The sequence below is a fragment of the Camellia sinensis genome, unplaced genomic scaffold (assembly GCF_055761805.1).
Source record: "Camellia sinensis isolate YWXY unplaced genomic scaffold, ASM5576180v1 Unanchor12, whole genome shotgun sequence".
Lineage (NCBI taxonomy): Eukaryota > Viridiplantae > Streptophyta > Magnoliopsida > Ericales > Theaceae > Camellia > Camellia sinensis.
The window spans coordinates 2079038-2097737 of NW_028128998.1; the positions used below are offsets into that span (position 1 = coordinate 2079038).

Here is an 18700-nt window from a genome sequence, read left to right on the forward strand (position 1 = left end):
TTCTGTTCGTATAATTTTATAGTATAATTTGTATCAAGTATTGTATTTATTCAGTGTGATTGGACAAAAGTAGACAAGTCATACAAAAATCTTAAATCATAGTGTAACTTTTTCTATGAAATTATTATTTTTTTCATTGGGTTGAAATAACTCCACTAATTTTGTATGATTTGTTCTTAATTTTTATTTCAAACATTGTTCACGTAATTTTTTAAAACTGGTGGTCCAATTAGTGAGATTTATGGACAATTAAAGAGAAGTTATTTTTATTTGCTCAAGCTTCTGCCAATAGGGACCTTAATGATAAAGTTACTTGGTAGGTTATTTCCTATGAGATTATTCCCTAACTTAGGGAAATAACCTCATACGAAATAACATAGGAAATAACTTAGGGAAATAACGTAAGAAATAACATAAATAAAAAATAAGTCAATTGGATAAAAATAAGTTATTTACGACTTTGTTCAAATTTAATTCAATTTATTACAATTATTAAAAACTTATGAAAAATGCATATATGAGCAATATGTGTCCCTCTTTAAGAGCAAATTTATAAACTTTACAAATTTATTGAGTTAAAATCAACTAACTTAGTAATTATTTTTCGTTAAAAATCCTAATGTCTTTATTTATTAGACCAATTTACATGTAGAGATGCCACCATGTTAAGGGTCAAAATTGAATTAATTAAAAGTATAAGAATAAAAATGACATAAGAAGCAAAATTTACAGACTACTAATATAATTTATCCTAAATTTAAAATTAAAAAAAATGTTAAAAAATCAGCACTAAATAGTGGGTTGTGCCAACTTTTGTATTTATTTTTTTTAACTTATCAAACTTATTCAAGTTTTTTTAACAAATATGAATTTCATTTTTTTTCCCACCTAAACCCATTCGCTACAATTGAATTGCACAGGATGGGTTGTTTCAAACTTGCTTTTCTTTCATTTTTAATAATTTTTTCCTTTGGCCGCAAAATATGGTTGGTGGTTACTATTCAAAGGGGGAAAAAAATTGCAGGTTTCAATTAAAAAAAAGTCGTAAAAAGTTAAAACTTAATTGAATAAACATAATGCAGGCGCATAGAGAATAAGTCAATTGGATAATTCAAGTGGGTAAAAATTATCGAGAATGAGTCATTTTATAAATCAAATATTTTAATTTTTTCAAACATAATTCTTAAACAAATAATTTTATTTTTATGTCAAATGTTTTGATAATAGCATTTTCAATGACGACTTGAAAGGCCTCTTTTGGCAAAGAGGTAAAAAGTAATTTTTTTACTTCTAATTTGTTGTGGATCAAATTTTTCTACCTCTAATGTTTTGGTAATTTTTTTGTGGATCACTTCTAAAAAGTCATTTATTTATATCAAATTTTTTGACTTCTAATGTTTTGGTAATTTTTTGGGAAAGAGGTAAAAAGGCCTTTTGGGTTTCACTCAGACTATTCGCGGCGAAGGACACGGCCACCCTCTCACAACTGAAAATTTTCTGCCCCTTTCCCCTTAATTTTCTCCTCATTTTCTTTTGACTGAACTTGCTTTTCTTTTATGCCAAACATCCCCTTATACTTTCCATAATAGAGAAATAAAAAATGATATAATGATCAGTTGGATCTATGGACTCGGGATAATTAGTACTAGACTAATAATGACAACTTTAAACATAGTTCCTTGTAATTCAATTTTGTATGACACTAATATATATTATATGATTCTATTTTTATTTTTTTTAACATATCGTAAATATTGTTAAGCTGTGCTTAATTTATTGGAATGAAAATAAAAAGAAATGGCATGATTATTCCTTAAATATGTTTTGATTAAAAAGAAAAATTTGTGGAAAGTGAAAGAAAAAAATAATAATAATTTGGAAATTTTGAAAGGAAGGGATAGAAAATTTTGAAATTCTAATTATAGATAATTTTTATATAGACAAAATTAGATTTTCTTGTGTTTTGCAATGTTTTTTTCCAAGAAATTATAAAGTTAATTACGATAATAATATACAATAAAATTATTATTATTATAGATAATTATTTATTCATTATGTAAAAATTATTTGTTCCTAAAAAAAATCATATAACATTATTAAAAAAATTTAACTTATCATAAATTTCTTAAACCCTAATTTCTTAAACCATAACCCTCATTTCTGATTTCACAATTTAAAACTCTAACCCTAATTGAAAAATGATTTCACATTTATCAATTCAAAACCCTAACCGTAATTGAAAAATGATTTCACATTCATCAGTTCAAAACCCTAATTCAAAACCAAAACCCTCATTTCTGATTTCACATTCAATAGAAAACCATAACCCTCATTTTCTCATTTCAAACATAATGTCTAAATTTTTCTAAACAGATTCAACATTCAACAGATTTCACATTCAACAGATGTCACATTGAACAGAAATCTGATTTCACATTCAATAGAAATCTGATTTCACATTCAACAGATTTCGCAATTATAAACATATTTAAGATAAATATAAACCATTCAACATTCACATTCACATTCAACAGATTTCTAAATAGATTTCACAAATATAAACCCTAAGCCTTATTTAAGATTTAAGATTTCATATTCAACAGATTTCTAAACAGATTTCACAAATACAAACCCTAACCCTAATTTATTATTTCTGATTTGACAACATTTTCACATTCATGAACCCTATTCTACCAACATTACACGAAATACTAAAATAATGAATCTAACACAAAACACCAAAGTTGGCCAAAAGTGCCCGAAATTGTAAAATTATTGGGTATGGTATGGTATGGTTTAATTTTAAAATGTCCAATTGTCGAAAATTGTAAAATGTCCAAATGCCCAAAATTGGCTTTCATTTTTTAAGTTTAATTGGGTATGGTTTAAAAAAAATTGTAATCAAATTAAATTATTAAAATTATTCAACCAATTTGACCCAAATCATTTAGGATTTTATTTTCTCTACGTTTTCACATAATTTGTTCCTAAAAAAAATATATAACATTATCAAAAAAATTTAACTTATTATAAATTTCTTAAACCCTAATTTTTGAAACCATAACCCTCATTTTTTATTTCACAATTTAAAACCCTAACCCTAATTGAAAAATGATTTCACATTTATCAATTCAAAACCCCAATTCAAAACCAAAACCCTCATTTCTCATTTCACATTCAATGGAAAACCATAACTCTCATTTTCTCATTTGAAACATAATATTTAAATTTTTCTAAACTTCAGGTTCATTCAACAGATTTCACATTCAACAGATGCCATAAATGTAATCCTAATTTCTCAAATTTCACATATACATTAACCAGATTAAGAGAGTATTTTTAAATCAAATTAGGGTTTTAACCATAGAACGATTATGGCATTTTCACAATTCATTTAGGATGAATTTAGAGTATTTTTATGGCATATGTAACAAAAATCTGATTCAATTCGAAGTTAATGTTAAATGTTAGATTTAACCATAGAACGATTTAGAACCACATTCATGAATCCTATTCTACCAACATTATACCCACTTTCACAACCACAAAAAACACAACAAAGTAGATCAAGAGAGAGAGACAGAAGGCATACCAACGAGAGAGAGAACAGAGAACAGAAAGGGAGCTCGTGCACAGCGAGAGAGAGAGAGCAGTAAGAGTGAGAGAGACGGGGCTGAGCGAGAGAGAGAGCAGAAGCGAACTGTGTTGTCTAAGAAGCGTGATTGCAAATGACGGGGTTGGGGAGGGTTTATATCAGTTCTAAAAGCGTGATTACAAACCACGAGTTCACTTAAAAAAATTGTATAAAAAGCGTGGTTCACAACCATGAGTTCAGAATAAAAAATTTTGACCAAAAAGCGTGGTTTGAAACAGCGAGTTCAGAAGAAAATTTTTTTTTCATAAAAGAGTGGTTTAGAACAGCGAGTTCAGAAGAAAAAAAAATTTCAATAAAAGCGTGGTTTAGAACAGCGAGTTCAGAATAAAAAATAATTAATTAAAAGCGTCTTTTTTAACTGCGATTTATTAATCAATAGCACGTTTTGTAACTACGATTTTAAGACTTTTCAAATTTTACGCGAGACAGGCATATATATGTTGAAATCGTGATTGTGAACCACAATTTAGTTTATTTTAAAAATTCTTTCAAAACTAGATTTAGGCCAAGTTTGGGTAGTTTAAAAAAAGCCAAAAAACTAAAAAGTTACTCAAAAAGTTAAAAAGTCATTACTATTCACCAAAGTCAATAATTACGGCTGCACAATTCCCAATTCTAATTTTCTCCTACAAACTAATTTTTACAATTTTTTATTACACATTTTTTTATAAAAAGTCAAAAAATTAACCCAAACATTCATATTTTCAACCTCAACTTTTTAGTCTAAAAAGACAAAAAGTACACTTAACTTCCCAAACTTGACCTTAGTTTGAGAATTAATTTAGTATTTTGACTTCTTTAAGGAAATGACCCAAAGTACAAGTTTAAAGCAAAATAAAAATCTTTCTTTTATTTCTGTCACGTTGCGTCCCTATCTCATCTCTCTCTTTGCTTCTTAAAATATCTGCAGAGAGGACCATCTTAACTGTGAGTCTTTTGAGAGCTTAGATAGAGAGAGAACTATATAATTATACATGTATGTAGAGAGGAGAGAGAAAGGGGTCAATCAGATGGTGCAGAATCTGGGTGATACTGATGGTGTTACTTGTAGTAGTTTTTATTAATGGGTTTTGGTTTGTTTTACCTGGGTAGGAACTGGTTTGGGATTTTTTGTGCAATTAGGGTTTGAAATTTTGTATAGTCATACATACATATTACATACTTTCCAATAGTGTAGGATAGCATTAACAAAAGGTTGAATTGAAGGTGGTTTTGCCTCTGCAGACAGGTGGTGTTGTTTAAGACCACCCCTTTGTTCTTCAGCTATATTTCAGGTCTCTATCTCTCAATCTCTCTTTATATTTATATATCTTTTAAGTAAATGTTAGATTTTTCCTGTCATTTTTTGTTGTTAATTTCCTTTTTCTTTCCCCAAATGCAGAGAATTGCAGAAACCACAAGTTTTCTTCAGTTATGCTTTTTGTCCCCAAACACAGAACAATTCACAGCTAAAATAAGGAGATAATATGTAGAAAGAGTCCCGAATAGTGAAAGATCAGTTTGATAATGAAAAATATTTGAAATTTGGAGGTTTGGTGCTGATGGGTATGTTGGATCTTGAGGTATATATGTCTGCTAGATCTACAAATCAAGTAGATCAGTTTTGATTTGTTCTCAATGGGTTATCCGTTGGTATGAGGATTCTAGGTATAGGTGACAAGAACTCAAACCCAGGACAATTTTGTCTGTTAGGGTTTAGACTTGTCAAAGAGATGGATTAGACAAGTTGTTTACTTGGTGTAATGGCAAAAGCTTTTGCTCTTTGGTTGTTGATTGCTTCTCTAATCATTTCTGTTTCTGCCATAGACAATGGCTTCTTGCATTGTCAATGCGACGACGAGGGGATTTGGAGCATAACTAGTATTCTAGAGTACCAAAAAGTGAGTGATTTCTTTATTGCAGTAGCATATTTCTCAATCCCCATCGAGTTACTTTACTTCATTAGCTGCTCGAGTGTACCGTTCAAATGGGTACTTGTTCAATTCATTGCATTCATAGTCCTTTGTGGATTGACCCATTTGCTTAATGGTTGGACATATTACGGTCCTCACTCCTTCCAGTTGATGCTCTCTCTTACCATTGCCAAAATCCTCACAGCCCTTGTCTCATGTGCAACTGCAATAACGCTTCTGACACTGATCCCTCTTCTCCTTAAACTGAAAGTAAGAGAACTTTTCTTGACACAAAATGTGTTGGAACTAGACCAGGAGGTTGGGATGATGAAGAAACAGAAAGAAGCAAGCTGGCATGTCAGAATGCTGACCCAAGAAATTAGGAAGTCGCTAGATAAGCACACAATATTGTACACCACTCTGGTCGAGCTTTCCAATACGTTGGATCTGCAAAATTGTGCCGTTTGGATGCCGAATGAGAATAAAACTGAGATGAACCTGACCCACGAGTTGAAAGCGAGTTCTTCGAACAGTTTCCATCATTCACTGCCTATTAATGACCCAGATGTATTAGAGACGAGAAACAAGAAGGGGGTGAGGATTTTGAGGCCCAATTCAGCACTTGGGGTTGCAAGCATTGGTGGATCTGGGGAATCGGGTTCTATTGCAGCAATTAGGATGCCAATGCTTCGCATTTCAAATTTTAAAGGGGGGACTCCAGAGTTTGTCGAGACTTGTTACGCGATATTGGTTTTGGTTCTTCCAAGTGCAAATAATAGAGCTTGGAGCTATAATGAGATGGAGATAGTGGAAGTGGTTGCTGATCAAGTGGCTGTGGCTCTCTCCCATGCTGCAGTTCTTGAGGAATCCCAACTAATGAGAGAGAAACTGGAAGAGCAAAATCAGATGCTACAACAGGCTAAGGAGAACGCATTGATGGCAAGCCAGGCAAGAAACTCTTTCCAAAAAGTGATGAGTCATGGGATGAGGAGGCCAATGCACTCAATCTTGGGCCTGCTTTCAATGTTTCAAGATGATAGCTTGAGCTCTGAACAGAGAATTATTGTTGACACGATGGTGAAAACTGGCAATGTTCTTTCAGCTTTAATAAATGATGTGATGGAGATTTCAGCTAAAGATAATGGAAGATTTCCATTAGAAATGCGGCCTTTTCAGCTGCATCATATGATCAAGGAATTTTCTTGTCTTATCAAATGCTTGTGTCTTTATAAGGGCTTTGGTTTTTCTGTGAATATTCAGAATCCTTTGCCCAATCAGGTGGTGGGAGATGAGAAGAGGACCTTTCAGGTCTTATTGCATATGGTTAGGCATGTACTGAACGTCAGTGACAGAGGGAGGTCTGTCATCTTTCAGGTTGTTTCCGAGAGAGGAATTAATGGCAGGAATGATAGAGGTTGGGGAATGCTTAGACCAAGTACAACCAATGAGTATGTGAACCTAAAATTTGAAATTGAAATCAGTGATGGAGGTTCCCAATTAAATGATGGCCCTGTATCTACCTTAAATTTTGCTGGTAAGAGTCACAACAGCAACAATGCCAAGGACGGCCTGAGCTTTAACATGTGCAGAAAGCTTGTACAGGTAAGAATCATCATTAATATTTTGCTTGTGTTCATTTTCGCCGCTTCATGTTGTAGTTTTCTTTTATTGCTGCAATTGTAGGGCCTAGTAGGGCAAGTTTGTATGTTTCTTGGAAATTATAATTGCATGTTTTGACGCTTGTAGCATTTGTGTTGAGCATGTGAGAATATTGCTCAGAATTTCCTCCCTCGGGGGCCGTCTTTGCTGGCAAGTGGGTGTGCTCCCCATTGCAAGGGTTTGAGTTTCACGGCTTACCCGGTGCAGCACCTTCTGCGGTAGATTTTCTAGGATATAGCCATTTGACTGCATTTTCTTGTTGCTCGATTCATTACATCCAAAGACGGTTTTTTTTTTTTTTTTTTTTTTTTTTTTTTTTTTTTTTTTTACTTCAAATACTATGGAAAAGTAATTGGATGCATGTATATTCATGGAACATCGAAATATAAGCTTATCCTCTGGATAAATAAACTGTAAATTGTATAGAGAAAGGAAGCTGTTCTGTTCCAAAATACTTGTTTTCCTATTCAATAAATAGGTTACATGTGTTCCTTGAAGCATCATAATAGTAAAACTATATTAACTAAAATTCTTTTTCATATAGAAACTGTTGACAAATAGATTTTAGCTTATTTTTGCCGGATCTTTTGTTTATTTTAGTTGGCAATTGTTGTTCTGGATGATATATGCTCTCAACAGTATTTAAATGATTTTAAAGCCACCCTCAAGATTTGCTCAAGGCAAGGCTTTAGGAAAGCATCTCAAAGCAGAGTCTTGAAATTTATTATGCACCTAGATGTACCACTCTCATGAACCATGCTCATCGTACTATTAGACTTGCCTTATATCTAAAACTTATTGCCCTACATGATTTAGTTATAAAGGTCAGGTTATCTTGCCAGGTTATTTTAACAGTGCCGTGGGAACATTTTGAGTTTACTTATAGAAATTGGATATTTTATTTTATTTTATTTTATTTTATTTATACGTTAAGAGAGGTGTGGCACCAATGACTTATAACTAAGGTTATTATTGATGTTTCTTGCAATGTTTTGTCAAATTTTGTTATTCTTTCCTGTCTTTCTTTCTGTTTTATGAAATTCGTGGCAAGCATTAGAATGCGGGTTAAAGTTTTAGAGTACACATTTTGCACAAATAACGCCAAGGCTAGTCTATATCAGTTTGACCCCTCTGAGCATCTCAATTAACAGATATCATCACTATGCAGAGTGCCTTCTTCTTCTCAATTAAAGTGATTTTTTGTGAGTGTACTGCAAGTGTTGTTATGCCTCATCTTATCTAAGAAACATAAACAAGATACGGACACACCAGCTCAACAATTTTTTTAAAAAGATCAGGACTCAACCCAGCAGCGGAAGGAACACGACAACAAACAAATATATATTTTTTTACATATAAATGAAAATAACACTTATTTCTTTGTTTTTTACATTACAATACATTTATATTTTATTATACAAAGTAGTACGAAATCATTTTCCGCATTCTACATATTGGAAAAGAAGTTTGAAAAAAAGATCATTTCTATTTTAGAAAGCTGTATTCATAAACAAATTGGATATTTTGGACTTCAAAATTCCAAAAATTAGAAAGTCTAAAAAGAAGAGGGATTTTAGTATAAATCCGCAATGTTTTTTTTATTATTTATCATTGGATCTTATGTTGTTTTCTTCAATCTTTCAATGTGTTTCATGTAAAGTCTAAGTTATGGACAAGTTTGGATGCGCACCTGCCATGTGTCGGGGAGTATGCAGCAAGTGTCGGTGTTCTGTACATGTCTGTAGCATAGCACCTTTTCGAAGTGTCCACAATTCTTAGCATCTTATGCGAGGAAAAAGGCACACCTTTCTCTCTTGCCATCCAAAACTGGCTCGTACTGTTTAACCCGATGCATATGTAGTTTATAGTGCTTAGTTTACCTTTTTTTTTCTCATTATTTTGCATGGATAGTTTTGGATCACAAATTCAGATGGGTAGATTTTTGGTTTCCTTTATGATAGATCAACCAGTCATGTCCTGGTTTCTACTTCATTGTTATGCAGACTTTATGAAGTGTTTGAACATTGATTTTTTCCAATAATCATTCTAGTGTTTGTTATCTGATCAGAGTTTAACTCATGAATCTTCTTTGTTGAAACAAAATTTGCAGATGCTGCAAGGTAATATCTGGATATCCTCGAATTCTCAAGATCGTGCACAAAGCATGACTTTTGCTCTCAAACTTCAAATACAACCTTTTAGAAGAGCTATGTTCGAACTTGGAAATTTGTCCGAGCAACCAAAAGTCAATACTATATTCAAAGGCCTTAAAGTTATTTTTGCTGATGATGATGACATAAACAGAACAGTGACCAAAAAGATGCTCGAGAAACTTGGTTTTGAAGTATCTGCTGTTTCATCTGGGTTTGAATGTTTGAGTGCCATTGGCCCTACTGGGAATTCATTCCAAGTCGTCATTTTGGATATTCACATGCCTGAAATGGATGGGTTTGAAGTGGCCATGAGAATCCGCAAGTTTCGCAGAAACAATCAGCCATTGATTGTAGCACTCACTGCAAGTGCTGAAGAACATGTGTGGGAGAGATGCTTACAGATGGGAATGAATGGAGTCATTCGAAAACCTGTTCTCTTATCAGGAATGGCTGATGAGCTTCGAAGAGTCCTTCAACAGGCAAATGAAGAAGCGTGAAAGTAGAAAATTAAGAAGATTTCAAAGAAACTCTTCAAAATATTTACTTGGGTATTGGATCAACTTGCCTGTGCAAGATACCAGCATTGAGGTGTAAGCATTATTTACGCTCGCCATTGAACATACTATAGGGGCTAGTTTTCTTTAACCGTGTTCATAATTGAGCTTCACCCGCTTTAACTTTATAGGATGAATAATAGTTGTGTACTTTTAAACCAAAAAACTGTTTGTGTCCCATCTATAAAATCACAAACTTCATCATGATTCACAAATTCACACTTTATAATCTAATTGTAAATTTGTGATCCTTAAAGTCGAATGCATTTTCAGAATGTTGTTGCTTGTGGACGAACAATTAGATGTTATTTTGTCATTGTTGATGTCTCATTAATTTGCAAGGCACAATACTTTTCACACCAACACATTTTACATATTTATTTTCTATTGGTAACAAAAAATGACAAATGCTTTTTTATTTTCTTCTTATTTTTTAACCTAATAAAATAATTTTTTTCTCTTTCATTTCATTTTCTTTTCCCATCATTGGTTTTTTGTTTTGTTTTTTTTTTTTTTTTTTCACTAATCCAACATTCAAACATAGTGCTAATGTTTTAGGTTTTGATGAGTATTAGAATCAGGTGGGATTTTCTTTATCTTTTTTCTTTAATGGAAAGCAAACTCAAAACACATTATTTTTGTGAACTTGTAAAATACAATGATCTGTTAAATATCTTCTCTTTTTTTTGGTTTCATGGGTGAGTGTCTCAATCAACCCATATATTTTTATCGCTGACTATTAAATCCGTCCAAATGTCTCCTCATGTAAGGGGTGAAAGTCCGAGTTCATAAATCAAAAAATAAATTGATATTTGTCAATAATTGAGAAAGCGCTGATATAACTTATGCTTAAATTAATTGTAGAAGTATATAGTAGTGGCAAGGTGAGGAAGGGGAAGCTCACATTCATCGTTGTTTGACTAAAGTATGTTTACTTCAACTTTCAGCTTTAAAAAATTGCACCAAACAAACTCTGCTTACAGTAATTGGCATCTTAAAAATGATGGATTGTGTTTAACCTTTGAAAGAACCAACAAATTGTGTGTGTGTGTGTGAGTGAGAGAGAGGCTTCAGTTAATAATGACCAAATACACATGGCAGAAAAGTTGGATCCGAAATATTACATAGGCGAAAAGTCCAGACAAATTTCACCGGTCACCTGAAGACGAAGGTAGCACAAAAGTTCCCAGAATAAACTTTGGGGGTGTTTGGGAAGAAAAAAAAATAGCTTAATTTAGGCTAAAATTCATAAAAAGACAAAATAAGCTAAAATAGCTAATAAGACAAAATATCAAATCAAATCCATAATCATTTCACTTTTTCTCTCACAAACATCACATCCAACTATAAAAAAATCTAATCATCTTCCCAAACACAAAAATTTTGGCCTCCTAAAATAGCCAAAAACTAAAATAGCTTACTAAAATAGCAACTTCCCAAACGAAGCCAAAATCTCATTGTAGATGAATAATGATACAACACTGTACAAGCCTTTGCTCTCTCCAAATTTGAACAATGTTTGATGCAACCATAAATGAGAGCTATTTAGTGTAAGATCATGTGAAGTTACCTTGTACACATGATGACACATCCTTTGGGGACTCATCAATGCTCTCTCTAGTAGATGCCATTGTATGTGATTTTTTCAACTCCTCAAACTGCAACACAATATGGAAAGCAAATAAGACATTTACACTCCTTTTGGTTCAATGTAAAATGTTTGACTCAAAATAAACATTTTTCTTGTAAAATATTTTACATAAAAAATTCAGTTTCTCATCTCATTTTCCAGCGACTGCAATGTTGAAAATTTTCAATTCATACCATTCTGATTTGAATATTGTGTAAATTTAAGGCATATCTGCCACTACTATTTCTACCATAAACCAATCAAGAAACTTGAAAGAAAACGAAGGGTGACTGTAACATTAAGCTTCATTTGAATCAATTTCATTCAGCACAACAAAATCACATACAACAAATTGAACCCAAGGAAACTCAGGACAACCACCAACCTAAACTCATCAAAACAAACAACACCAGGTAAAAATAATACCAATTACTCAAAAAATCCAAGATATCTACCAAAATCTGAAACAACCAGTATTTGGTTTGGAAGTTGAAGATCACGAGTCATAAAGTGGTCGTCAAGCTATCATTGTCATCGAGAAACACTAACCAGTGACAAAAAACCGTCATCGAAAAAAGATAACTGCAGCCGAGAGCTTATTTACTGCCTCTCTCTCTCTCACTCACTCACATTTGTTTGGGGCCAGACAGTCAAGTGGACACTTCAGTGACATGACTTATTTGGAAAATAACTTACCGAGGTTAGAATTCAAACTATTTGGAGTACAAGGTTTTAGAGTAAAATAGCTTTTTCCTAGTTTTGTGCTCATCCAAACAGAAAAAGTAACAAACAAATTTAGATGGAATGAACAGACTCTCAGGGTAAAGGGGTAATCAATTAGGAAAAGGACAAAGCCAATAATCAAGCAAGTTTGTCTGCTTAAACAATTACTAGAAGATTGCATATGCAACAATGATCAGCCACGCTCCCAAAGCTTATATTTGTCATTTTACAATGATCAGCCTAGCTCCTAAACTCATTCAAAAGCTCAGGGAAAATCAGGGATTTCAAAGCTACAAGAACCTCACCCTCCAAAGACGGACAATCTATAAGAGAAAGTGTCAAAATTCCAATGATTACACAACCCACTTTGCTCTGCTTCTCTGATTGCTTCAACGATTCTATGGCCAGAAAGAGAGAGAACAGTGTGATTGGCTCTACAATGGAATACGTCAATTAAGTCTAGCCAACTTGTCCCATCCTTGTTCAAGAAATCCAATTGCTTGTACCCTAACTCAATCAAGACGTATTGACCGATCATGGCAAACCACTACACAGAAGAGTGTCAAAGAGCTTTTGAGGACCCAATGCGCCTCCTCAATTAAGATATGAAGGAACTCCATCCATCTAGCCTATGTCGTCATCCCCAACTCTAAGAACAGCTCACAAAAACCAGCTATCCTCATCATGATTTCCCATTTTTTTCGATCCCCAATACATATATAGAGGGTGAGAAGAGAATCCCGACCTCCAAATACTAAATGAAGACATGGGAGCTCTCTCTCTCTCTCTCTCTCCCCAACACACATTCATTTTGATGAGATTACAGGCTTGTTACATAGCCTGGCATTTTATAGGTAACACGTCATCCTCTCCAAATATAAGAATTTGTGAAAAATTAGGTCCTGCTGTTGCTAGCAAGGCATTCACAATAAATGAAGACTCATTCAGTCAATATGCTTTTGTGTTGCAAATAATGTGCTCCTAGGAGTATACTCACTTTTTCTTTTCCAAAATAACTAATATTCAACCAATAAATGAGTAAACACAAAAGGGGAAGAAGTGAATGTATTGATACCTCCTTGCACTTCTCTGTGTGTAAAGCCAAAAGCTCTTGATATTTTATTTGTAAATCTGACAGTTCAGCTTGTAGCTTTTCATACTCTGACACAGTTGGACCACCTATCTTTTGTTGGATGAACCTGTAGAAGAAAAATCACTAGTCTGTGAAATTACACACATGAATCATCTAATTAGCTAACTCAATTTGTAATCTATAATTGATGAAATTAAAAAAAAAAATTAAGAAATGTTGTGCAGATGGTTGTTTTACTTCTTTTCCTTTCACTTTTTCCTCCAGTTAGGGGTCTTCAAGTATCTCGTCTCAGCCTTCTGAAACTTAATTTAGCTTCTTGTCACATCCTTATGTCAAATGCATGTTATAAACTTTTGTAGGTACATGTGTCCACCTTCGTTCATGGCATCTCCACGTCATCTCCGTATGGGTGGGGGGCACCACATGACAGCCTTTGTGAGGTAATACATGGGCCAATGGTAAATCACCATGCACCCCTTTTGGGTCAGCTTCAAATAGACAAAGGCATAAGCAAATCTCCATCTAACCAATCTCCCATCATCAATCTCCTCCCCACTTGCCCATAGGTGATTCACCAAATGATCAACCAACCAAGCTGAGCACAGGGCCTGGACCATCGCACGGGACCATTGGAGGAATGTATTTGGAGGCTAGAGACGAGGGATCATCGAAGTCACTTGGCTCATATAACCCAACGTTGACCAACCTTAGAGAGAGAGGGACAAACACAACCTTTGACATGTGATTCTCTAAAGAACATATCATGCCTATCTATGTGGCTCTATAATAAAATCCCCAATGGTTAAGCATACCTACTACCACTGCAGGCCTGCCATGAGACGGCACCCGAAGTTTGATTTCGGGGAGAAGTGAGTTGTCCATACATTCAGAGTATTGAACCAAGGGCATTACGCAGTTGTCCCTATTTGGTTGGTATCCCCTACAAAAGGGGATCTCTTCATGCATGAATGACACACCTTTCTTCAAGACTCCAACCCTCTTCAGCAAGGTCAGAACTCTCTCTCTCTCTCTCTCTCTCTCTCTCTCTCTCTCTCTCTCTCTCTCTATTAGGGCTGCCTTGGCTCTGTCGTCCTTTGCCTCCAGTGGTCTCTTGCCAACTGTGTGCCTACCATCTTCCCATATCGTCTAACCTCGGCCATGCTGACAACCACCTTTCCACTTCATTTACAACTTCAAAAGCCAATCTTTAAATAATGTTTACTGTGCATTATTCCTTCTAGATGTTAATTTGTTTAATATGGATTATCTAGATTATTCTGCAATAGCGGGAGTCTCATGCACTAGGATTGCCCCTTTACATATGGTTTAGGCCATGCCCAATTTAAACAAAACTAATGAAATATACTTCATTAAACATGTACATTTCATAAAATATAGAAAATGAACTTACTCAACAGCAGAAGAAGGTTTGTCATTCTGCTCATATAGTGCAACAAGACCTACATGTAAAGAAAACGCTAAATAAAATAAGAATGTGAATTCAGAAAAAGAAAAATACTAAACTAGGTAATACCAAGAATTGAGATTCAGAACAAATGAAGAGAGTTAAAGCAAAACCTTTTGTCAGAGCATCAAGAACTCCGCTAGATTCCAGATACTTCCTAAATGCTTCCTTCTTTGCTTCCTTTTCCTACAAAGAGCATAGATAATGAAGATAAGGTGATAATACCCAGCAAAGAGAACAGAAAGATCCAGGACTAATATCCCAATTCTGAAACGACATGTTTAAATTTTCCTATCATGATCAGATGAAAATTGAGCAGATAGATGTGCTAATATTTTTAGGGCAATAAAATCAGCAAGGATTAAAGGCCTAGGCTTTAACGTCGTCAATTGTCAATCAACAAGCAAGCAAGAAGTCCATGGCATTACTTTAGTTCTTTGAGTCACAATTTGCTGTATTGTTGAGGCACACAATATTTAGTTTATCCTCGGATACTATGCCTCAAGTCAAGAACTACCGGAGTCCACAGTCATGCCACTTCCTCGAACACTCACAATTACTAAACATACACATGGAGTCAACTACAGTTTGACGGAGTTTCTTCAACTCCATTCTTCATACTTACAAATAGGATCTAAGTTTTATGTTTGGTTCTAAGCTAGCAGACATCAACTCCTCAGATTCTATCAGGCTAATTAATTTAAATGAACTTAGGTTTTTAATGACGATATTTATTTCTAAAATAATAATCCTATGACAGATTCCATGCTTTACTGCTTTCACCAAACACTAGCCAATGTCGTGTAGGGGAATCCCAAATCCATGATACACACCCACAGACATTCATACATTGTTACAAAAAACTAATTAAGTTATGGGACAATCCCTTCTTGAGGTTTCCCAACCCTCAAATGGATTTTTATGGAAGGTAAGTTTGTCATATAGAAAGAAGGAAACAAAAGTAAATAGCTCCTGAAGAGTAGCTCAGAAAAAAAGTAATTTCTTTATGTTATTTTCAAGAAAACTTCTTGCCAATGTAGGTTCTACAATACAAGAACATGGAGAGAATGGATTTGACCTTTTTCCAAACGATATATATCCTTAAGGTGAAAGTAAAGGTTTTTCATCTGTGCATCTTTGCCAAGTCAACCCGAAATTCATACACAGTTTCAATTTCTGTTAGGCTGTGATGCATTTGTTTAGACTAGAGACATCGTTTTGCTCCACAACTGAAAATCGACCACTCACTCTTATACCACTTGTTACAACTCCTGACTAAGATAAGAAAGAAGAAGCTCACATAGTTTCTCTCCTTTCAGTTTACAAAAAACAGTCACAAACTGAATTAACAGTATAAGTGTGTAACTAATCTGAAATCAACCCATAACTAACTACTTCGACCACCTCATCATCTTGCTTTAACAATTTCTTCAATCAACCTCAGCAATTTTTCAACACTTCTCTTTGGTAAGTATTAGCATATCATGCCATATACTCAATTCTCCTATATGGGTATCGATGATTCATCGATTCTTCAAGTCAATTCACCCTCTACATACAAATCAATTGCTTGGTGTTTCGAATCAAATGTGTGACTATTATCGCCAACAATGTGATTATAATAACAGAGAGAACATGAATAACCACAGTAGTAATTGATAATGCTGAAAATTAGTGTATATACATATGTGTGTGTGTGTGTGTGACCCAGTGATCCAAAGCAACATATGGGTGTGAATCTATGCTTGGCATTATCTATAAGACTGTAAAATCTCTATATGGAGAGAGCTAGTTTAATCATACACACTGCAGCAGCATTGAAAAATCTATAACGAAACGAACACTGAGAAATCATACAGATTATAACCTGTATTTAGCAAAAAAATGGGTATGGAAAGCGAAAAACTTAGCTAGATCTGAGCTAATCGAGCAATGCAAGAAGGGGATCTGGATGGAAACTCACCATTTTTTAACATCCAAATCGCATGTAATAAGAAGGAGAGTGATAATAGATCAACCCAGGAAAAGTTGGAGAAGAATGTCTGTCTTAACCCAGAAAATATAATTGGTTAAAAAAAATAAAATGATGACTTTATTTTAATTTTCTTCTTTTTTTTTTGTTTTTTTTTTTTCAGTTTTGTTGTTTTTAGTTAATTTTTTTCCGTATTTTAGTTAAAAAAAATTCAAATTTTAATATACTTTGCCATTGTTTGGGAAGTGGGTTTGAGGTTAAAATAGTCACAAAAAATAAAATATATTTTTTAATCCAATAAGACAAAATATCACATCCAATGCATAATCATTATATTCTAGGGTGTTTTGGAAAGTTGGTAAAAAGTTGACTTTTAGTTTTTTACCAAGATTTTTAGCTTTTTGAAAAGTGATTTGGAAAGTTGGTAAAAAACTGACTTTTTACTTTTTAGTTTAATATTTATTTATGGTGTCAAATCAAATTAAAATGACCAAAATGCCCTTACCCAACATAAGAAATTTATTTTTTTATTTTTTCGTCATTGGGCCTAATTTGTAATTTCACACTTGCGTTTTTGGCCCTTCCCAAACCAAATTTGTTGTGTTTTTGGCCACTTGCGTTTTTGAAAAATGATAAAAAAACGTGGCTTTTTATGGCCCTTCCCAAAACGGCACTCTGCCTCTTACAAAAAGCTAAAAAAGTCAAAACTCCTTTCAAAATCAGGTTTTTTAGTCCCAAGTTAAAATAGTCAAAAAAATTAAAAAGTCAAAAAACCAACTCACTTTCTAAACCAAGCCTTTATCTAAAGCAACAGTTGGCATACAAAATACATGTATAATTTAAATAAATAAAAATTAAATTAAATATTTATTTTATATTGTGTATTACTTATCTGGTAAGATTCTATTTCAATAAACCTAAGGTTCAAGTTACACTCTTCCTATTTATTTATTTATTTATTTTTAAATAGAAAAATAAAGCGTTAGTGATATAAGGAGAAGTAAGCAAAAACTTGATACCAAATTCAATATTCACTTAATATAATATAATAGTATAAATAAATATACTTAAAAAATAAAATATTCTTAAAAAACCCTTAAAAAATCAATAAAAATAAAAATATATATATATATATAAATTTTGCATTTTTTGTATTTTTTATATTTAGTAAAAAAAATTAATATTTTTCATAAATTTTAAACTTTTTAAGTATATTTAAATTAAATAAATCTAAAATTAATAATTAAAATATTTTTAAAAATCACTAAAAATTAAAAAAAACAAATTAAAAACGTGAAAATTATTTTTAAAAACTCCAAAATTAAACAGAGTATACTTATTCAAATGGTTATTGTACGTGACATCGGGAAACTCCTTTAGCCATCTCGTTATCTTAGCACGACACTCTTATGACTACTTCTGATTATCCCTCACCAACCACTCTACGTTGCAGGCTACAATCTTAACAACCCACAAAATATTTTTAGTTGTTTTTATTCTCAAGAGATTTGTATACACTAATAATTTGTGTGGGTAAGAAATAAAAATAAAAAATTGACAATGTTGTCGAATGAGACAAATTTATGGTCAAATAACTCCCACCCACCCATAGTAATGCTCTGGCAACTAACGTCTCACACTTTTTTTTAATTATTGAAAAAATGTTAAATTCAATTTTCGATTTACATCTCTATATTATTATAAAATTCATAAAATTTACCAAATAATAGATATGATGAATATGAATATATATATATATATATATATGTATGAGACATTTTTCTACTATGTTTACTGGTATGGAAACAATGAAATTTCACTGCTTAAAACACAATAAGAAATACTTTTGTCAAAATAATCCATTTTTACATCGGCGTTCAAAATTACAAATTTGAGGACCAAAC

The 18700-nt window shown here is 33.1% G+C and overlaps 2 protein-coding genes across 2 annotated transcripts; one reads left to right on the forward strand and one right to left on the reverse strand.

The window, feature by feature from the left end:
- The first annotated feature begins 4506 nt into the window (after positions 1-4506).
- LOC114286425 (protein EIN4) lies at positions 4507-10169 on the forward strand. Its single transcript, XM_028229591.2, has 3 exons — positions 4507-4929; positions 5037-7149; positions 9317-10169. The coding sequence occupies exons 2-3, from the start codon at positions 5398-5400 to the stop codon at positions 9854-9856; spliced, it is 2292 nt and encodes a 763-aa protein (XP_028085392.2). The 5' UTR covers positions 4507-4929; positions 5037-5397; the 3' UTR covers positions 9857-10169.
- A 1035-nt stretch (positions 10170-11204) lies between these two features.
- Positions 11205-16914, reverse strand: LOC145814603 (uncharacterized). Its single transcript, XM_082911458.1, has 5 exons — positions 16788-16914; positions 14938-15010; positions 14771-14819; positions 13342-13465; positions 11205-11571 (listed from the first exon to the last, which is right to left on the reverse strand). Exons 1-5 carry the CDS (start codon positions 16788-16790, stop codon positions 11470-11472), a joined length of 351 nt encoding a protein of 116 aa, XP_082767584.1. The 5' UTR covers positions 16791-16914; the 3' UTR covers positions 11205-11469.
- Between the last annotated feature and the right edge of the window lie 1786 nt (positions 16915-18700).